Raw genomic sequence first — 24,085 nt, forward strand, 5'->3', positions numbered from 1 at the left:
GCAAATTGGTCGAATTTATCCTTAATTATCATTTACTCTGATAAATGCTTAAATAAACTTTTCAAATTTCAATCCTTCATATTTTCTCAATGACTCGACCGATTTTCAAAAACGAAGCGGGGAAATATAGAGAATAGAAAGCTCTTTTCATTGCGGCGCCACTGGACCCCCCTTTCCATTTGAAAAAAGTTGGGGGATGACACCCCCGCTTAGAGGGTTGAATATTTTGCAATCATTTTTGGGGTAAAAGTTGTCCCCCTCACAAACAAAATTGACGTGTTTTTGGATTTTTTGAAAAAATAAATACCCTGGCCGTTATGCCTTGCGGAACGTTTTCGATGGGCCACCCTGTATATTAGTTACTGTGTACAAGAAAAATATAACAAATCAAATTTGTTTATTAACCCCTAGACATAGCCAAAAGTATCTTTTACATTAAAGTTGCTTATGTCATTGTTTTCTCCGATAATAACAAAAAATTAATGTTTCCCCAAAAAATCGTTTTAATGATGCCAAATTCACAAGAAGTCAAGTTGGAAACACTCTGTATATACTATATAACAGTAGGTTTTAGTATGTATTTTAGGTGCACCTCTAGTAACATTGATTAATAAACAAAAAACGTATTTTAGGTTTTCGACATACTGATTTCTATTTTAAAGATAATCAATTACATGTAAGTTGAAATTCGTGGTTTATTCAATAGAATGCTTTCATATAATCTTAACACTCATCTTATCACTACTAAGGGTTTCCCCATGTATATAGGAAAGAATTTTAAAATTCCGCTTTAATTTATTAGTGAAATTGACTTAAAGTAAGTATACTTATACTCTATCATTTTGAAAATCAGGCTAATACAAAAAAACGCTTTAGTGCTATACTGTATACTGGTCATTGAATGTATAGATCCTACAAACTTTTAGTCACATGATTAAGCTTGACCGACAGAGCGTTGCCAACTTTTACATATTTTATTTTATTCAAAATATTTCCGAAAACAATGAATTAATCTACATATATACATATAAAATGCTAATGTTTATCTGTATCGTATCTACTGAAGTAACGACTTGCTCTACAAAGTTGCTTTTTTTACTAAAAGATAGCTAATTGGCTCTTCTGAAAACTGTCGTCGCCGGATTTTTGTTTTTCATTTAATTAAAAACAAATAAAAAGTATTTTTTTCCTGATGTCGCATGTCGTGGCGGATGCGCCAGGCTTCAACTAGTTAATAAATAATAAATAAACTGCCCGTGTCAAATTAAATACCACAGCGATTTTTTTACTCATTTTCAACGAGTTGTAACTTTGAAAAAAATGGACCAATTTTGTTGATTTTTTAGCATATTAAAGATCGTTTTTCGCAGATTGATCTGATTTTTCTAAATTTTGTATAAGATTGTATTTTTCCTACCTTTCTTAAGAGATATGCTAACAAAAATACAAGTTAGAGTAAAGATTGATTATCTTTTATTCCAGATGAGTTATCGTAAAAATTCCAAATACGTCCCGAGATATTAGTCTTAGCTATACCCAGAACTTATAATTCTAGTTAATTTTTTTTTTCAAAATGGCAGCAACACAAAAATTACATTCCCTTTTTTCCCACGCTGTATATCATAGAAAACTAAATCTTATACAAAATTTAGAAAAATCATATCAATCTACGAAAAACGATCTTTAATATGCTAAAAAAATCAACAAAATCGATCCATTTTTTTCAAAGTTACAACTCGTTGAAAATGAGTAAAAAAATCGCTGTGGTATTTAATTTGACGGGCAGTTTATATAAACAGGTATTATATTTACATTAACAAAACTCCCCTCCTTCATCACACATAAGGGGCATAAAGGGGCATTATTACCGCCAGTTTTTTGCAAAGCCTGTAAAGCTGCATCGGCACTACAATCGGTTCTAAAAAGAACACTGTTTGACTTAAAGATCTGCTAGTACAAAATCTTAGGCTTAAGGGATCACAACATTCACTTAAACCAAAAACTCGTAATACAAAACTAAAGTGTCAAAACGAATCAAAATGTCAGGATATAAATAAATATATGTGGCAATTTGACATTTTTTACAGCAGAGCTACCACCTGAATCGCCAGCGGGAAATTTAAATTTCAGGTAGTCAGCCCGGCGCCGAATATGTTCATGGTTGGCAACAATGAATTTAATAATCGCGCCCTCGATGGCATAACTAAAAGTTTATTTGTTATCGACTATATATTCTACTAAGTATACAGGGTTGTTCACCACATACGACACGGAGTATTGTAGCTAAACGATTAGATTTTTACAAATTGTAAGTTTTGGGTTCGTTGAAGAACTATTAGAGCTACAATTTAGAAATCATTTTACAAGATACAGAGTGTCCCAAATAAATAAAAAATATCAAAGTTGTATTTTTTTAAATGGAACACCCTGTATATTATTACATTTTTAGTTTCTATGATTAAAATAAAGGTAAATTTGATAAAGGTTTATTACACTTAAACCTTACCGTTTTTGAAATATTTTCAACTTTGTGAAATTGCAGTCAAAATGTTAAGGCTTCATTTCTCCAAGGCCTATCGAAGTTTTTAATACTAAATATTTACTGAAGTTTATTATTGTGTTGCAATAATAAAAATTATACTACCTTATACAGAGTGTCTAAAATTTTATTTTAAATAATGACTAGCTTTAAACGGCAATAACTTGTTTAATTTAAATAGAACACCCTGTATATTTTATGAGAATCAGATGCACAATTTAATTGTCTATCAAATTGTGTTATACCATTTTTTACCTATAGCTTCAAGTTTCCGTAGAAAATGCATTTTCTTGTAATTTTAAATTCATTTATCAATATACCCATGGAATACTGACATTTTACTGTCACGTAAACATTTTAGATTATTTTTAAAAATGTACCAAATTTTTAAAGAGTACAGATATTAATATTGTCGATATAGTTTGTTTATTTTATTAAAAAATAAAAAAAACTGTTTAAATATTTGTTAAAGAGGACCAATTAAGATGATTCCAGTATTCAAACTACATTAATTGACTGTTTGCGTTGGTTAATAATAATTGCTCCAAAAACTAAAAAACTTAATTTTCTTTGTGTATTAAACAGTGTGGTAAAAAGTAACACCTTAAAAATGATATTTTATTTTTTAACAAATGGTTATTTGTAACAACAGAGACATTCATTTTTATAACTTATTATTATATTGATTTCGGATTCAAATCCACATTTATTTAGAATAATTTATTCACGAACATAATTAAGTATGTAATTAATTAGTCTTTGGGCGGAAATAATGCTGGTATGTTTAATTAATGGTGTACTCTTTTATGAAGATTTAAATAGATTTCTTTTTGCATACAAATGGGCTAGTAATATTATCATTTTGTTAGAAAACAATAATATTACTAGCCTGTACATTTTATACATTTGTTGCTTTAAAAACAATCTAAAATGTCAATATTCCATGGGTATATTGATAAATGAGGTCTAAATTATAAGAAAATGTATTTTCTACGAAAACTTGAAGGGATAGGTAAAAAGTGGTATAATACAATTTGATAGGTAAAAAGTGGTATAATACAATTTGATAGACAATTAAATTATGCATCTGATTCTCCTAAAATATACAAGGCGTTCCATTTAAATTAAACAGGTTATTGCTGTTTAAAGCTAGTAATTATTTAAAATAAAATTTTAGACACTCTATACAAGGTAGTATAATTTTTATTATTGCAACACAATAACTGATCAATAAATAAACTTCAGTAAATATTTAGTATTAAAAACTTTGATACCCTTGGAGAAATAAAGCCTTAAAATTGTTACTGCAATTTCACAAAATTGAAAATATTTCAAAAACGGTAAGGTTTAAGTGTGATAAACCTTAATAAAATTTACCTTTATTTCAATCGTAGAATCTAAAAATAGAATAATATACAGGGTGTTCCATTTAAAAAATACAACTTTATAATTTTTTACTTATTTGGGACACTCTGTATCTTGTAAAATTATTTCTAAATTGTAGCTCTAATAGTCCTTCAACGAACCCAAAACTTAAAATTTGTAAAAATCTAATCGTTTAGCTACAATACTCCGTGTCGTATGTGGTGAACAACCCTGTATACAATAACCTTGTCAGTTGTGTGCTATAGGCTAATAAGGCAGAGGCACATATTATTTTTACCCAGCTATCCAATTTAGCCTATTTTAGAGAGTCCGCGTGTGACCTTATGTGTTATTCGAGGGAATAGAGAAGATAGATAATAGTTAGAAAACTAGTCTCCTGGCCCACAAGGCTGGCTGGTAACTCAATATGCTGTACTAGATCCCTTCGTTATAGAAGACTTAGTCTCTTACATGTTTGACGTTTTCTTTCAAGGGCTATAGTTCTAGTTTTCATCCATCGTTTCTATTTCATCCGTTATTGTTAGTGTTCTAGATAAGTCAGAACGACGGAGGTTTATTGTTATATTCTTAATAATACCAATGTAAAAAAATTATTAAGGGAATTTTGCGCTCTACCATCTTATGGAAAGGTATCATTTTTACCACTTTTCCATTGATCAGGAAATGGACAATCGTACAAGAAGACACTTATTATATTTGTTATACAGAGGATTCTATAAGTAATAACATGTTGAAACTTATCCCATCTGCACTAGCAGCTGTCTACTTAGTACTTACTTTACTATAATAAGATATTTTATTGTGCCTTTTGATAATAGCTATAAGTATTTAATGTTTAAAGAAAATTTAGAAGTGGTTGTATGAAAGAGTAGCATATGGTTTTATTATATTCATATCAAAGACGCCTTGGGGAAATGAACATTACTGAACACTAGATGCCGTTATTTTCGATCATACATATGAAGGGTCTACGGGAAAACTTGATAAGCGCCAATTTTCTAATTTTAAGATTTTACAATATTATAGTAGGTCTAACTGGTCCTTAAAATGGTTTACGGTTTATCTATCTAGTTAAATATGTTACTAAATTTAAGCTAAAAAAATCGAGCTTTTTAAATTTTGAAATTGATCCAAAGTTCAATTACTTTTAAACTATGATTTGAATTAACTTTTATATTGTATGTTTAAAAATATGCAAATATGTCCAGCTGCAATATAAATGTGCATTGTCAAAACTTTATGGCTATAAATTCAACCGATACTAATCAATTTAAGAAAGTAAATGAATAGGGCAGGTGTACATGCATGCCTATTTGCTTAAGCATTGGCGTTTCCTAAGTGAATTTTCTTCCTAAAGAATAAGCCAAACATTTAAATAAAATCGATGGTCTGAGAAGGAAAATACATACCTACATACTGCCATTACTCGCTGACGAGTACTTAACACGCATCAGAAGATGGTCACTCAAGGCGTTTTCTTTCATGAGCTTTTCTGTGACTGAAAGAGGAAAGAAAGAGGAAGGAAAATAGATTCTACGGTTCAAACAATTACAAATATCATCCAGTATCATTTATGGATTATATTTTTATGGGGTTTAGTAAAAAATCTACTCCAAATTGCAAAACCAGTCTTATCCCAAAAACGTTGTTTCGAGATTATATGCAGACTGCTTTAGCAAATGTTTGAAGCATTATTTTACAAAAAAACGACATGTCCATTGAGTGGAATCATTGTTTTGTATCTCGTTTTTCTTAAAATAGAAACTAATATTTAATTTTTAAAGAGAAAAAACACTATAATATACAGGGTGAGTTTCCTAGGATCTCTATGGGTATCTCGGAAACTACTGGAGATAGAGAGTCAGTTAAATGGGGAAAGAATTGCAGTTTTGTGGGGTCATAAATATGCGCTTTTCAGATTTTCGAAAAAGTTCATGGCTTACTAGATATTTTGAAAAAAACAAATTTTGGCTATTTTAAAAATTGTCCCTAATTTCATTATAATCTGTTTTAGACAAAAAGTTTTCAGATAAAAGTTGTAGATAATCACATCCCTAATGAGACTGTGCTCTCCGATTTTTTCTAAAGCCTTTCATTTTTGACATATGACACAAACATATGTTTTTTTAAATGGAAACCATAGTTGGCCATGACTTCATAAATAGCGCCATTTTTTAAGCTTTTCAGCGATATAAGCTATAATATGTTTCTTTCACAAAATTACTGAGTTATAGCCAATTCTTATATTTCTTGACTAATTTCACTTAGTTAGCCATGGAAACAAGTTCAATTGTCGTTGCTCTCAGAAATGTAAAATTGCCACATCCAATCTTTGTAAATTAAAATAAACAAAATTGTAAAAGTTTTTCAAATCAATAAAAGCGTGTAGGATTATTGGTTCAACTTTTCTTGGCCATACAGTTTCTAGAATACGTTGACCGGTGAACGTTACTTATGTTTTTTAGAGAACGATTTTCAAGACATGTTAGAAAAGTTAAATTAAAATACTCGCTCATTAATAGAGTGGTTCCAACATGACTTTCATTATGACACACCAAACTCCCCGCCCCCCATAATATAAGAAATGTTAAAAATTATTTCATTATCATAATTATGTAGACTCAGGGATAGAAAGAGGTGGACCAATTGCATGGGTCTCCTCAGTCACCTGACCTATCCATTTTAGATTTTTTTTATGCGGTATGGTAAAAGAACTTATGAACTTATGAGAGGCACTCGAAGAGGCGGAACAGGAGAAGTTTAATTAAGTCGACCGGTCGTTCTGTGACAATAGCTAGAAATTCAGTTTTAAATAGATGCATTTAGGTACTCAAAGCAATTGCGGATTTTTTTGAGCATTTTCTAAAATAACTTGTGTATGTATTGATTATTTTTTTAAGTTTTAGTTTGTGTAATGTAAATTGTAAAGAGCCCTTTAATAATATATTTTGTCTTTTTATAAGTTATAAATCATAACAAAATTAGAACACCATTGGAAACCGTTCTCTAAAAAACGTAAGTAACTTTCACTGGTCAACGTATCTTGTATGGTCAAGAAAAGTTGAACAAATAATCCTACACGCTTTTCTTCATTTAAAACAAAATATTTATAATTTTTGTTTATTTTAATTTACAAAGATTGGATGTGACAATTTCACATTTCTGAGAGCAACGACGATTGAACTTGTTTCCATGGCTAACTAAGTGAAATTAGTCAAGAAAGATAAGAATTGGCTATAACTCAGTAATTTTGTAAAAGAAACATATTATAACTTATATCGCTGAAAAGCTTAAAAAATGGCGCTTTTTATGAAGTCATGGCCAACTATGGTTTCCATTTAAAAAAACATATGTTTGTGTCATATGTCTAAAATGACAGGCTTCAGAAAAAATCGGAGAACACAATCTCATTAGAAATGTGATTATCTACAACTTTTATCTGAACACTTTTTGTCTAAAATAGATTATAATGGAATTAGGGACAATTTTTGAAATAGCCAAAATTTGATTTTTTTCGAAATATCTAGTAAGCCATGAACTTTTTCAAAAATCTAAAAGGCGCATATTTATGACCTCACAAAACTGCAATTCTTTCCCCATTTAACCGACTCTCTATCTCCAGTAGTTTCCGGGATACCCACAGAGAACTTCGTAGGAAACTCACCCTGTATATGATTCGGATAGGGCGGGTTTCGTTGCAGTATGATGCATATTGCGGATTTTGCTACAGCAAGATACTTGCATCCTAACTTGATTTATTAGATATGCTATTTTATTAAAATTAGGTAAGGATTTGAAATGGATAAGACGTCAGTAGTAATATAGTATAATTGTGTAAAAGACAGATTTTGCTGCAGTAACGTAATTTGTAGGTGAATTTTATATAGGAAAAGGTGACTTTTTGGGAATTTGGGACTATGTTTATATAGATTTCAGGGTCCGCTATTAATATACATATATGTCATTCATGCAAATTACAAAAACAAAATATTAATTTAATAACAATTTTTTGTTTTCTTTCCAGGTGAACATTCATTACGATGGTCGACACTCAACACTTCTGTCTTCGTTGGAATAACTATCAGAGCAGCATCACTTCTGCCTTTGAGAACCTGCGAGACGATGAAGACTTCGTCGACGTCACGTTGGCCTGCGACGGCAAAAGTCTGAAGGCTCACCGAGTTGTTTTGTCCGCATGCAGTCCATATTTTCGAGAGTTACTTAAGGTAAACTGTCATAAAAATATCGTATTCTATTGAATATATTTTATACCTTTATATTATACAGGGTGTTCCAAAGACATGCTCGTATTGGAAGGAGTGATTCTTGGATCTATTCTAAGAAGAAACAAAATCATATGAATGTATGTCCTAAACATCTTAACTTGGAGTGGGACAAAATTCATATTGAACGAACATTGCCCCCATTTTCTCTTTTAAGGGCAAGTTACTATTGTACTTTAAATAAGATACCCAGTACATGGCATCGCCATTCGATGCAGATATTATATCTGTATATGTGTCTGTACCCCGTGGACTATACCGGGTGCGTCTTAAAAGTGGCTCACCCCTTTAACTTTTTTATTTTTGCAGTTGAAAAAAACGATATTTGGTATGTTAGTATATATGGCATAAATTAGGATTAATTGACGTATTGAATTGTTTTTGTCACTTTCTGTTTTACCTCTGTATTTTTTATTTTATTCGATAGCAAAATAAAACACTAAATCATCACAACACACAGATGATGATGCTAACATGGTTAGCGAAACGCACGTCTAGTGTAAAAGTAAAAGTGTTTTGGAGTATTGTGGTGATTTAGTGTGTTATTTTGCTGTGTAACACCAAAGATTCCAACCCCCAACTGTAATTTATTCGATAGAAAATGACACTCTAAACTGAATGATAATATATGTCAACTTTTGACATATTCTCTCAAAAACAAATTGTATTTTATATTTTAATCTAGAGTGTCATGGCTGTGTTAAAAACACTAATTTTTTTTTAATGTTTTAGTGTCTTGTCCTGGCCAGTTAAAAGATGCCCAAATCGAATTTTTAATAATATCTCAATTTTTTCAAATGGAACGAGGGTGACTTATTAGCATAGGTATTTGGAAAAATCATTTTTTTACGGATAATTTGATACCACACACTTTGTATTTCGAGTCACATTGTCGTTATGAACCGCATGTTATAATTTCAAATAAACCATATGCGAAAATGTCAAAAGTTGACATATGATATGTCATTATATTCAGAGTATCATTTATCATTCAAATAAAGTAAAAAAATACCGAGGGTGCCATTTAAAAACCAAAAGTCATAGTCTTTTCCGGTGAAACCGGAAGTGACCGAAAACAAATAAATATGTCAATCAATCCTAATTTATGTCATATACTAACATACCAAATGTCTTTTTTTTATCTGAAATAATACAAAAGGTATAGGGGTGAGCCACTTTTGAGACGTACTTGGTATAGTGTATTGCTCTACAGACTATGCTACCAGAATATATGGTGTAAATTCTAGGATTATACCCAGCTTTCCCATTTCTATGAGATTTTTAACTTAAAAAATGTTTTTCGTGATAGGTATATTCCATACTATACAGCAATCACTGTAAAACTAAATTTAAAGCAGATTACTCAATAATAATAATATATTATTCATTCTAAATGACCTCGGGTCAATATTTGCTAGTTACTTGACCAGTAATTTTGGAAAACGCCATCAACAACTGGACTAACAAAAAAAATTACAATATAAAAATTAGATTTATTAAACAAAGGCTAAAGCTTCATTGAGAACCTCAAAGTTATTGTGAGTAAATTAGTGATTTTGATTTTTTAGCGTAGAAGTTTGTTTCTCTAATTTCAATGTAAACTTTCAGAACGTCAAAATTAGTGGTGGACTACCGCAAGCTGTCCCTAGAATGCTCTAATAATTTTAATTGTTTTTTAAACATTGTGCATGATCGCAAATTCTTAAGTATAAAGTAAACATGCCCAATAATTGTAAAATCATTAATTTCGAGATTCTGAATAAAGCTTAACTCTACACCGAATTTAAAATATCCACATACCTAATATACCTAATATACAGACGAAGTATTTTAATAATAACCGTATATAACTTATGGTACAGTAATTTATTCTTCTTAGACAGTATTAAAAAATTTGCAAATTTAGCGAAAACCACAAAACGTGATAAACCTGTTATCGAAAGGCTAGTAGACAAGAAAACAATTTAAAAATATTTCGTTTATTTTTTAACCATAACGCTTGACGTTTTGATATTTCATAAATATTATATTTTAATAATACAGCTAATTAGAAGAATCTAATTTTCTGACTTTATTAAAAACCTATAATTTATACCATTGATGTTCATAAAAAAGGGTTCGTATAAATGTATGTCCTAAACTGCTTAGTTTCGGAGATACAGTTTCGCTCCCTAAAAATAGTAATCATATTGACATCAAAATCAAACTTCTCGCACCAGAAATCTCCCAGACACCAATTTTCATCCAAATATTGACGTTACTTCAGAAATTATTTGGAAAAAATCGAAATAAAAATGAAATTTCTACACCCTGCATCTCCGAAACTAAGCATTTTAGGGCATATTTTTATACAAACTTTTTTACTTATTTTTATCTGCAGAATATGCTGCCGAAGTTTCCGGAATACAGTTCGGACCACCCTGTATATAATATAAATAAATAGAGATTTGCTATTTTAGATAAATTATGTGTCACCAATAGGGAAAATTTGCTACTTTGGTTGGAGATAATTGTGAGAAGTAATTTATAAATAACATTTGTCGACCTATATGAAGTATAGTAGAACAAAAAGAATTGTGGTTTAGTCTTCAGGGAATATCGCTACTAAAATAAACATTAAACTATTATTATTTTAAATATTATTACAAAATTTAAATATATATAGTTTTTTACAAAGAACTGAATTGTTTTATTAAAGAGTAGTTTTAAGTAAAATATTAATTATTATTGAAAATCTAACAGCCGTCAAATTTAGTACACATCAGTTGAAAAGAAAAGGACAAGTGAAAATTTTAAAATATGTATGCAGTTTTGTCTTTTGCTAATGTACGAATTAATTATATCGGTTACCAACAAAGAATGGACGTCAGCTGTATATCAGAAACTAGTTGTCGTTTAATTATAAGGAAACAATACTAATAAATACATTGGCCAAAACAGATCGCTGAAAATTATTTTCAATTTGAAAAAATGTCGCGCTTCAGAAAATATTGTTTTTGTAAACACTGGAAAATTTGTATTTTTTTGACAAAGTGCATTTATTATATTATTAAAATTTAGTATAACTCTGATTTGGATTAACGAAATTACAAAAGTGAAAAGACTAGAATATCATAGATGTTTAGTTATGAAGTGACTATAGTAATGCATAGCAACAATATTTGTCTTCTCTGTGACACGGTGTTTTGTAAGGATTTTTTATGAAGAAAATAATGTTTGAGAATTTTATAATAGGTACATAATATATATATTCTTTTTTGGGATAATTATTCAAATAAGTTTTATGTTTAATTTTTACCAACGGATAATATTTGCCATTAAATAATAAAATACATATTTTCATTTTATTAAAAGCTATTTCATGAAGATATAAAAAAATCTATTACCCGTTATATATTGTTTTTAGTCCAGTTTTCAATTCTATCAAATAATAATTTTTGAATAGTGAACAAAACACAATATCAATCAAAATATTTTATAGCTTAAATTTAATTATATAAAATGGATTTCTAGTAATAAAACCACATTTGTTCCATTGTTATAATGCCGTTTCATAATCCTATATAATATTATATTGTTGTTGATAATAGTCACATTAATTTACATGTTAAACAAAAACTTAACGACATATTCGATCGTTGTTAGATTTTGTCACGGCTTCTTAAAAATATTTAAGCATGTGTATAGTTCAACAAGTTAGGGAAGATTTAAACAGAAAAATAAATTTCTCTGTGAATTAAAATGACAGGCGATTACGATTATTCACAATAATTCACACTAGGAACAGCTTGCGGTAGTCCCTTGTATCCATAAAGAAAGGCTAACATTTAGCTTATAAAACAATCAAATTTTGATTTCTAACCATAATTTTTCTTGACGGATGATAATCAAAGGCAAAAATGACATTCCTCGTAAATTTATAAGTGTAATTAGTGGAAAAGTTTATTCTTTTTCTACTAATTGAAAATGTCTACCACAAATTTTGACGTTGTGAATGCTTACATTGAAATTAAAGAAACTAATTTCTACGCTAATTCAAACCACTAATTTATTCCACTAATTGCGAGGTTCTGAATGGAGCTTTATACCAAAAATGTCATACGCTATCAAATGTCAGCTACTAGTTATACTGTTACATATAAAACTGACCTTATCGCAAACAAAACTATTACTTTGCTATTACTCTATATTTCCGTTAGACGATTATCTCAAGACGGATAAATTGTCGAGTCATCATTAAATTTCGCGCTTGTAAAATAGATAAATGAATCTATTATTAACGTACCAATCCAAACCTGATTAACTATTCTGCTAAGTTCATTAAAACATTAGATAAAACTAGATATCAGTGGCGTCTAGTCAGCTTGTATAGTGTATTGTTTTAGTTCGAGCTTCAAAATAAAATTGTGGAAGTATTTTAATATTAAATACTCAACTATTTTTTTTTTTTTTTGGAAATTATGATTTCAACTTAAAATGTAATAATTATTTGGTTGTAGAGATAACAACTAGGCAGAAAGGTTTAAATATACATAAATAATTACAGGTAAATTAAAAAATGGCAATTGAGAGATTATTAATAGAATAAAAACTCTGACCCATTCCATGGCTTGATTTAGTTTGGTTTGGTTTAGAACTTATTTAGATTCTATAGAACAAATTATTTTAGAAAAAGATGGCCCTTACCAATCCTTACATAGTCTGGCGTTTATTTTTTATGCAGACGCGTATGAATTGTTTTATGATGATAAACAATTACGAAAAAAAAAATTTTTTAAAATAAATAATAATAAATTTAATAATAAAAATTTATTAAAAAATACTTTTAAACATTTTGTTAATTTCCGTTAACTAGAGTTATACTTAGAAAAGAGAACCAAGAAAATCACCACTTTTGAGATGTGGATATACAGGAGAACCATGAAAATACGGACTGCAAAAATGAAAAATGTCGAGGTTTTGAGGACATATATACCGGGTGCGTCTCAAAAGTGGCTCACCCCTATAACTTTTTTATTTTTTCAGATAAAAAACGAGATTTGGTATATTAATATATGACATAAATTAGGATTGATTGACGTATTCAGCTGTTTTCTGTCACTTCCTGTTTCACCGGAAATGACTAAAACTTTTGATTTTTAAAAGGTACCCTCGGTGTTTTGTTGCTTTATTCGATAGAAAATAACACTCTGAATAGAATGACATATCATATGTCAATTTTTGACTTTTTCTCATATGGTTTATTTGAAATTACAACATGCGATTCATAACGACAATTTGACTCGAAATAAAAAGTGTGTAGTACCAAATTATTCGCAAAAAATGCTTTTTCCAAATATGCTAATGAGCCACCCTCGTTCCATTTGAAAAAATTTAGATATAATTAAAAATACGAATAATTAAAAATACACGATACGATCTGGGCATCTTTTAACCGGCGATGACAAGACACGAATATCTTAATATAATATATTAGACTACCAAATATATTTTTCCAAGGCCCTTTGATTAAAAATGAGTGTTTTTAACACAGCCATGGCACTCTAGATTGAAATTTAAAATTCATTCATTTTGTTTTAAGCAAAAATATCAAAAGTTGACATATGATATGTCATTCTATTTAGAATGTCATTTTCTATCGAATAAAGTAAAAAAATACCGAGGGTGCCATTTAAAAATCAAAGGATGTAGTCATTTCCGGTGAAACAGGAAGTGACAAAATACAATTGAATACGTCAAACAATCCTAATTTATGTCATATACTAACATACCAAATATCGTTTTTTTATCTGAAAAAAATAAAAAAGTTATGGGGTTGAGCCACTTTTGAGACGCACCCGGTATATGTACTGCCAAAATATTATTTTATTGCCAAGCGATTGCCAATGACAGCTAAGGAGACTGCCTATGTCTGCTTTATAATAGTCGACTGATGCTAACGACTGCCAAGAAAATGTACAGGGTGTCCCATTTTGGTTGAAATCATACGGTATCTCCGTTATTAGTAAAGATAGGAGGATGCGGTTTGCACAAGCCTGTTCCACTTTTTGTCAAGCGGAAGATGCTGTAATCAAAATTTTCATAGCCCTCTTCATTTCTGAACTACAGGGTCTTTTTGAAAATTTTGTAATTTGAGACAGTCCCCGTATCTCCTTTATTGTGAATGATATCGAGAAGGTGAAAACTGATTCTTGTAATACTTTTTACATAGAATACAGTGGCGTAATCTGGCTCCCAAAATAAAACAAGAGACAGATAGCAGTATACTTTTAATAATTGTTTAGTTTCTTTGATTACCAATCATGGCCTACTAATAAATATGAACTTTTAATAAAAACTTTTAAATATTGCAGTATATAGTAAAATAAATATACGGTGCTATATATTTTTCAGAAGCTTATGGGCAAGTCAGATCATATAATTTATAAATATACAGGGTGTTCAATTTATGAAAACATAATTTGCATAATAAATCCATATCTATATTAAAAATATGTTTTTCATAAAATAACAGACTACGCCACTGTATTCTACGTAAAAAGTTATACAATAAACAGTTTTCACGTTCTCGATATCTTTAACAATAATAGAGACACAGGAGGGGGGGGGGGCGGTTCAAATTGTAAAATTTTCAAAAAGACCCTGTAGCTCAGAAACGAAGAGGGTAATCAAAATTTTGATTACGGCAGCTTCCGGATATGGTGACTGATGAATCTCAGGACCTGATTCAACAAAACATCTTCAGAACTCTTCCGGATTGCTGCGAAGTCCGGATCGCTATGATGATCGCCAACTGTTTATAAAAGCAAATTTAACCTTTCCCACCTCTTTATTTTTTGAGACAGAGCAAAATGCAAAATTCTGTGCTACCAGAAATTATAGTATGTGCTACTACCACAAAATATAAAAACTGAACTGTATAGCAGGTATATAAATTAATAGTAATTTTGTTTTTTCTCTTTGCTGCAGTCTACTCCCTGTAAACACCCTGTGATAGTCCTGCAAGATGTAGCGTGGACGGACTTACACGCCCTGGTGGAGTTCATCTATCACGGCGAAGTCAATGTACATCAACGATCTCTCTCCTCTTTCCTCAAAACGGCGGAGGTTTTAAGAGTTAGCGGTCTCACACAGCAGCATGGCGACGGTCGTGAGCAGGTCAGTATATTACTATAACAGGGTTGGCATACGGTTCGTATTTTTCCGGGTAGTATGTCCGGGTGGAATTTGAAAAAAATATCTGGGAGATCTAACAAAAGCAACTTAAATTTGTTGAATATTTTAATTGTTACCATGTCACATGTCGACTAAACCAATATTATCCAAATGTACCCGCATATGCCTGGATTTTTTTTTGATTTTCGATGCCACTTGCGGATGTGAATTTTGTGAATTCCTTTGTCTTACTGTTGTTATGATTGCGTGCGATTTATTAATATACGAGGACTCATTACAGTGACAGTTATTAGTAAATTAATTACTAGTAAATTTTATTTCCTATCATTTTTTGAACGTCGTCATATTTTCTATCGAAATTTTGCCTGACTCGTTGGACAGATTTTATCTCATGAAAATTCTATATGCAACAGGTAAATTGGTTTAGAAGTATCAGTATATAACGTGCAATAATTAATTGCAGTATTTAAGCATTTAATAATGCCAAGACAAAAGTGTGTATACCGAGTGCGTCTGAAAAGTGGCTCACCCTCTATAACTTTTTTATTTTTTCAGATAAAAAAACGAGATTTGGTGTGTTAGTATATGACATAAATTAGGATTGATTGACGTATTCAATTGTTTTTGGTCACTTCTTGTTTCACCAGAAATGACTACAACTTCTGATTTGTAAATGGCACCCTCGGTATTTTTTTATTTTATTCGATAGAAAATGATATTCTGAATAGAATGACATATTATATGTCAACTTTTGACATTCTCGCTTAATAAAAAATCCTATTTTAAATTTCAATCTAAAGTGCCATGGCTATGTTAAAAACACTAATTCTTAATCAAGGAGCCTTGGAAAAACAGATTTGATCGTCTAGGTGTTTTTAGTGTCTTGTCCTGGCCGGTTAATAAATTCCCAAACCATATTTTTAATCATATCTCAATTTTTTCAAATGGAACGAGGGTGGCTCATTAGCATATTTGGAAAAATCATTTTATTACGAATAATTTCATACCATAGACTTGGTATTTCGAGTCAAATTTTCGTTACGAACCGCAAGTTATAATTTCAAATAAACTATGCAAAAATGAAAAATGTCAAAAGTTGACATATGATATGTCATTATATTCAGGCTGTTATTTTCTATCGAATAAAGTAAAAAAAATACCGGCATTTGAAAATCAAAAGTTGTAGTTATTTCCGGTGAAACAGGAAGAGACCGAAATCAATTGAATAGGTCAATCAATCCTAATTTATGTCGTATACTAACATACCAAATCTCGTTTTTTTAAACGAAAAAATAAAAAAGTTATAGGGTGAGCCACTTTTGAGACGCACCTGGTATAATAACTAATGAAATACTCAAAGATTAATGTTCTATTAAATTGATTGTTGTATTATAATTAATTAACTATTGAATTAAAGGCAAAGGATTACACTTAACACTTTTTGCCTTTAATTTCCCCTTTAAGGTAAAAAGGTCTATTCGTCTGTTTAAAACGAGTTAGGGAAGAATATCGCCATTTCCAAGCCATCTTTATGCCTTTTTTTCTTACACGGTATATGTATAATAACTAGGAATTTCTAACAGCACATAATCAAATAAGAAAATAGTTTGAGAGGTAAAAAAATTATTTTTAAGCTATATCTACTTGTATATAATAATTTTATCTATTATAACAGAATACCAACTGTTAATTAAAACATTAAAATTGATATTTTTCTTTTATAATGACACTGAGATTAAGAAAAATCTATTATTGGAATTTCGAAAAACAAAAACATCAAATAACTAAAGATATTTTTTATCTTAAACATATAAAACACTCCTTTATAACTATGACGGGTCATTCACGATATCAAATTTTGAATTTATAGATTTATAATTTTATACTTATTTTATTATAGCTACTATGTTATTTTACTTAGAGTCCATTTCACTAGTCCAAAAAAGTAGCAAAATAAACGTTCGGCATTTAACGTTTTATGTAAAACTGGCTAGATATTTTTACACAAATGAAGAAGGAAATTAGAGATTATACTGTATCCGTATTGTAGCACATTTCTAGACAATGTACAGTGGTGTTAGGTCTAGAATGACCTCCATTGCTGCTGTTTGACATGTTCTCATGGCATCTGTGATGCAGATACATGCCAGTCTCTGTACTTTGCACAGGTTTCGCCTTGTTGTACGTTGCTCTAGTTTTGTATACCAAGCAACTGCTCCATAAGTAATCATAGGTCTTACTATCATGGTATACATCCAGCGCAAAATGTTAGGGGCGCAGCCCCACCTATTTCCCGCCAGTCTTCTGCATATCATGAGAGCCTTTGTGGCTTTGCTGGTAAAGTTCTTAATATGCCTGTTCCAGAGAAGTTTACTATCCAGGGTTATTGAATGGAACTACTGCGGTTTTATCTGAGTTAATACTCAGCCCGACAGTCCTGCACCATCTCTCAGCGATGCGGAGTCCTCTTTGGATAATATCACAGGGTGCCTTCATGTTTCCCCCGTGCAATGATGACTATGTCATCTGCATACCCTATGCAGTGTATTCCCGCTAGAGTTAATTCTTCCAGTAGTTCATCCACTACCTACAGTAGGGGGGAGGTCACTCCACCTTGTGGAGTTCCTTGCGTTGTTTTAACAACTGCAGTTTTGGTACCTATCTCAGCCTCTGCTGTTCGCGTTGAGAGCATTTCCCAAAACCAGCGAATTATCGTACCTAAATGATTTGGGGTTAGCCTAGTCAGTTTTGCCTATTTTGGGTATGAAGATGACTTTCGCACTTCTCCAGATGGTTGGTATATATCCCATCGCTAAGCTGCTTCTTGTAATGTTTAATAGATAGAGTGTAGCTATTTCCTGACCCTTCTTTAGAAGGGCAGGAAAAATCCCATCTATTCCTGCTGTTTTATAAGGCTGAAAGGTGTCAATAGCCCATTTCAGTTTTTGTTCTGTTATTACTAGCTTGGCCGTCTCCCAGTCTTCCCTGCGAGGATTGTGGAGTTCAGTCGGAGCTACTTGCGTATCAATAGATATGCTACCTGGAAAGTGTGTATGAAGTAGGAGGTTAGCTCTCTCTTCATCTCCTTCCGTGTAACTTCCGTCAGGTTTCTTAAGTGCCATGTTGGGGATGGGCCCACTCTTGGCCATAGCTTTGTGTAGCCTAGCTGCATAAGTAGTTGAAGTGATGTTTTCACAAAAGTATCTGAAGTCATACCGCTTTGCCCTTCTAATCTCCTTATTATACTCAGTTAATTTCTCGGCGTAGAGCTGCCATTCGCCGCTGGGTTTGGCTCTGTTGAAGAGTCGTCGGACCTCCGATCTAAGATTGGCCAGCTTTTTGTTCCACCAGGGCTTGTTGTTACTTTTTTGTATGCCCTTACTTGTGGGGCAACTAGATTCATATGCATCCGATATTGCACCACTGACTTCCTTTGCGTACCATTCTAGATACAGGTGGTTCCTAGCCCTACCTGCATCTATTTGGTCCAGGTTGTCTACGAGATTGGTGTGGTATAGTTCCCAATCGGTTTTTCTTGGATTCCCCTTCGAATTTCAGTTTGGAGTATGATTCCTCCTAATTTGAACTCGATGATTTTGTAATCTGATAGGGAAGGTTCCGTTGAGACCCTCCAATCTTTCACGTAACTAGTTACACTAGCACTCCCGATTGTTAAATCTAATACTTCCGCTCGCGTTTTTGTCACAAACGTGGGGGTGTTCCCTATATTGAGAACTTCAAGATTGTATGCTATGCTGCAAACCTTAATCAAGCCTTAATCAAAGCACGTGTGTTTGGAATTTTGGGTGTGGCCTAACACGACAGGATCGGTTAGGTTAGGCAGATTTCTGAAATATAATATATATTTCCTTCGGCCACACACCCGCTTTACCCGATCCCTGAGAGAGACCCGAACAGTACGCGTAATAGACTTAAGAGACTTACTTTTATTTTGAAGAACATATTAAATCTTATATAGACACCATTTATTTATTACTGCAGTGCATGTTGGACTAGGATAAATCATTTATTATTATTCTTGGACCTTATTAGTCCAAATTCCTTTTGTTGCTTCAGATCTGCCTGTCAGATAATAGCTTAAATTAAAATGTTAATGAAAATGCACATTTCTTGTATTTGACATTTTTTAAAGTTTTCATCCTTTTTATATTTTCTTACAGTTGGCTCAAGTTCAAAGTCTGATTCGATCTCAATCACAACATCAACAACAACCCCAACCACCTACACCTCCCGTGCAAAACCACCACGGAAACTACACAGACAGGCTGGTAGAAGACGCACTGTTTTCTTCACCGTCATCACCTCCACACGGAGCCACTGTCAATCAGCTTTTAAGAAGGGCAGCAATGCAGTACAGAAGAGATAGGTACACATTCTTCACATTTTTAAATTAAATAAATATTTGTTATACCAGGGTGTCTTGAATAAGTACACATTAAAAGAAACATATTTTCTCTATACCGTTTTTAAAATAAGTCCATAAATATCTGAAATTATTTTACTTTATAAATTTTCTGCAAATTGGTCATAGTACGACGGACAACAGAAGATTATTGAATAATCAACGAGTTTTCAAATTATTTTATCAAAATATAAAGTTGATTAAATACTCCAGTAAAATACCTTATCTCATTTTCATTCATCATGTGTATTGTACCGAGTGATCGAAAAAAAAACGGCGTCAGCAATGACTATCAAATGAAGATCGTTGTTATTTTATACCGGGTGCGTCTCAAAAGTGGCTCATCCCCTATAACTTTTTTATTTTTTCAGATAAAAAAAGGAGATTTGGTATGTTAGCATATGAGAAAAATTAGGATTGATTGACGTATTCAATTATTGTCTTCGGTCACTTCCTGTTTCACCTGAAATGACTACAACTTTTGATTTTTAAATGGCGCCTTCGGTATTTTTTTACTTTATTCCATAGAAAATGACACTCTCAATCGAATGACAACATATGTCAACTTTTGACATATTCGCTCAAAAATAAATTTCAATCTAGAGTGTCATGGCTGTGTTAAAAAAACAAATTTTTAATCAAGGAGCCTTGGAAAAATAGATTTGATCGCCTAATGTGTTTAGTTTCTTTTCCTGGTCGGGTAAAAGATGCCCAAATCGTATTTTTAATCATTATTTTTATCTCAATTTTTTCAAATGGAACGAGGGTGGCTCATTAGCATATTTAGAAAAAGCATTTTTTTACGAATAATTTGGTATAGTCTGTGAAGCGAATAACTTTGAATTTGACAGTTCCCGCGGGCTTTTCTAGTGTTAATTTTATTAGGTTAGCAACTTGCGGCCATGCTGACGCAATGCCGTCTCTAATAGAACAGCCCCGGAGCGAGATTTATGATGTTACGCTAGTTAGATACTACGGATCAATAAATATGTTGTAGAATACATGGAAAACATAATTATTCCTCGTATTTTTGGATTTGTATTTTAAAAATGATATAGTTTACATGAAATATACATATAAGTTTTGTGAATGCAAATAATAATACATCACTATTAGTAGATATTGAATGTTTTTTGTTAAATTAGATCGATTTTCAAACCCCAAAATTTAAAATATATTTTACATTTTACCCATTATCTTATGTACCTATTCATTATTTGTATATTGTAAAACATATGCTGCATTTTTATGGTTCATAGTTTTATTTGCCAAAGTATTTATTACTATAAATAGGTATATATATTGTATTTATTAACTGTATATTATGTATATTTCATGTAAACTGTATCATTTTTAAAATACAAACCAAAAATACGAGGAATAATTATGTTTTCCATGTATTCTACAACATATTTATTGATCCGTAGTATCTAACTAGCGTGACGTCATAAATCTCGTTTGACCGAGGCTGGTCTATTAGAGACTGCATTGGTCTGATATTTAGAAATGCCAAAAGCTGATGACATTTTACTTTTGACAATTATGACATTTTGTGGTGATTTTTGCAAGAAGACTGTGACTTGTTTTATTATTTTCCTTGTCTATTTCACGAAAGTAAAAAGAGTTACCTATCTGATTCGTTCAGGCACTCATTTTAAAGAATATCAGTAACTTTTTTGACAGAGGGATTTTATATTTGCCATATTGGTAAAAAATAACGGTCAAAATTCAAAGTTATTCATTTTATAGACTATACCACACACTTGGTATTTCGAGTCAAATTGTCGTTATGAACCGCATGTTACAATTTCAAATAAACCATATGCGAAAATGTCAAAAGTTGACATATGATATGTGATTCTATTCAGAATGAAATTTTCTATCGAATAAAGTAAAAAAACACCGAGGGTGCCATGTAAAAATCAAAAGTTGTAGTAATTTCCGGTGAAACCGGAAGTGGCTAAAAATAATTGAATATGTCAATCATTCCCAATTTATGTCGTATACTAACATACCAAATCTCGTTGTTTTATCTGCAAAAATAAAAAAGTTATAGGGGTGAGCCACTTTTGAGACGCACCCGGTATATAAATTTATATGGGAAACGTCATCGATTGTCATTTCCCAGCCAACTGGGCGCCGTTTTTTTCCATCATACGATATATACCATGCAAAATAGAACACCTGATATCTACTTTTTTAGCAAATATTTTTAGGTGTAGTATATTTCGACCCCAGAAATACGTCCATGAGGTTTTTTTCGCGAATAAAAAATTTTGCAAATTTCAAATTTTTTGAATTTTTTTTTTGAAATTGTTTTTAGTTTTTCGTTAAAAACAATAATTTCTTGATAATATGGCAGCATAGGTAGTAAATTAAATTTACAAAAAAGAAAATCCAGAAAAGATCCAGTGGTTCTCAAAATTTAAGCAAAAAAGCATTTTTGTTGTAAATTTTCGTTTTAATTTTTGTTGCAAATTTAAAGTAAAATAAATTGGTTATTTTCCACTTATTTGGAAAATGGTAAAGAGAAAATATTTTTCTTTTATCGAGATCTACCAGCCATGAAAATATTTGCATTTATTTAAGATTCACCCTGTATAATAGATGAAAAATGTTAATGGCGAATGTCTTTTATTATAGTAGGCGAATATCGGCTGATCCAGAAAGCGAACACAAGCGAGCCAGATCAGAACATATCATAGGTAATAATAACAATAACGAATTGAATTTATCACACAATCCGCCACAGACTCAGCCGGCAGACTTCTCACCCAGCGCAATGAAGAACAACGCTCTCAACCTAAACGTAAATTCCGGCATTAAATCGGACATTATTGAAGGTAATTCAAACTTTTTATATATATTTATTCTTAGATTGTTCACTGTGTATCTAGTATCTACCAAGCTATGGTAATCGCAAAACAATTTCCGATGCACGCGTCAACGAGTGTTTGAGTAACAAGCGATGACGACAGCGCTGTCAAATTGTGATGGATTTATGAGATGAATTTTAATTTTAAAAGTGACAAACAATATATTTATTATATCATTTTTTAAAGATTTTTAAGTTTTATTTTTAATTTAATAACTAATATTTTAGTAATTAATTGATTTATTTATTTTATAGCTTATTTTACTTATTACATTTTGGCAAAAACTAGACCATTATGAAGATTATTCTAAACGTTATTATGGGTTATTTATTTATTTATTGATGTACATATTACAACGCCATAAATGGTAATAACAAGCCAAGAGGGCGCTATTAATGCACAAACTAATAATCACAGAATTTGATAAAAATTAACGTAGAAATAACTTGAAAGTGATGTAATGTGCTTATCAAACTTACTTCTCTGACTGCAGCCAAGGGTAATAATAAAGGACCTTTATTGTCACGTTCTCATTCAAAATAGTTTATTAGTGAAGCTACAAGCTCTTTCCATCGACTGTTTAAATGCTTCGGCATATTTTTAACACCTAATTTCAAGAAATGCAATACAAAAACTCGAAATTTTAGTTCTTAAAAGAACTGTTTGTGCTTTTAAAGTAAAATTAAAAAAAAAGACTATAAAAATAGGCAAAAGAACGAGAATTACTCACAGAGATTCAACAACAACACGATATTATACTACGAATAATGACTGACATTAGGATAATTGTCAAATAATAAACGACAACCTTGCTGAAAACGGCGCAATGTGACCAACATAGCGATAATAAAATTCGGTTTAAACTAATTTTTGCAGCTTTAGTCTAAATAAAATATCTGTTACAATCATTTGCTCTATAAAGTCAAATGAAGAGCTGCTTGGTATCTTAAATAATACAACAAATTTAAACATTTTTGCCAAAATTTAATTTAGTCAGGTTTACAGACTTTAGTGTCAATGTCGATATGATTGATGACGTGCATCGGAAAATGTTTTGCGATTACAATATATACAATCAATTTGCGATATTTGCTTTTGAAGAAGACACTAATTTTTTTCCTAATTTTTACATTAAAACCATGGCTTTTGGTCCCAATCAACAAACCTATGAAATAGTGTTGTAATGTCACTGTCATTGAAAAATCATGTTATTATTGTCTGTTGGCTGTTGGGCTTAGACACTCTAGCAGAGATGGTTTTAGTTTAAAGTTCCTTTCAAAGTTTTCAGATAAACTCTAACCATAGTTTATTGTCTTTAGTTAATATTCTTTGCTATTACATTTTATAATTTTTATTACAGAGCAGTTTTTAGTTTCTTAAACGGGCCAGACATTATACGATT

The 24,085-nt window shown here is 31.2% G+C and overlaps 1 protein-coding gene across 28 annotated transcripts in view; it reads left to right on the forward strand.

Annotated features, from left to right (window-relative positions):
* LOC115879385 (broad-complex core protein isoforms 1/2/3/4/5) overlaps positions 1–24,085 on the forward strand; it is a 132,812-nt gene that overhangs the window by 88,096 nt on the left and 20,631 nt on the right. For all 28 annotated transcript variants that reach the window (XM_030896175.1, XM_030896176.1, XM_030896178.1 and 25 more), the window contains exons 2-5: positions 7,950–8,151; positions 15,178–15,366; positions 19,566–19,771; positions 22,451–22,650. In XM_030896175.1, the coding sequence (XP_030752035.1) occupies positions 7,966–8,151; positions 15,178–15,366; positions 19,566–19,771; positions 22,451–22,650 (781 nt within the window). In that variant the 5' untranslated portion in view covers positions 7,950–7,965. The remainder of the gene's footprint in view (positions 1–7,949; positions 8,152–15,177; positions 15,367–19,565; positions 19,772–22,450; positions 22,651–24,085) is intronic.

The sequence above is a fragment of the Sitophilus oryzae genome, unplaced genomic scaffold (assembly GCF_002938485.1).
Source record: "Sitophilus oryzae breed Bouriz unplaced genomic scaffold, Soryzae_2.0 scaffold_1576_pilon_pilon, whole genome shotgun sequence".
In the NCBI taxonomy this organism is placed as follows: Eukaryota; Metazoa; Arthropoda; class Insecta; order Coleoptera; family Curculionidae; genus Sitophilus; species Sitophilus oryzae.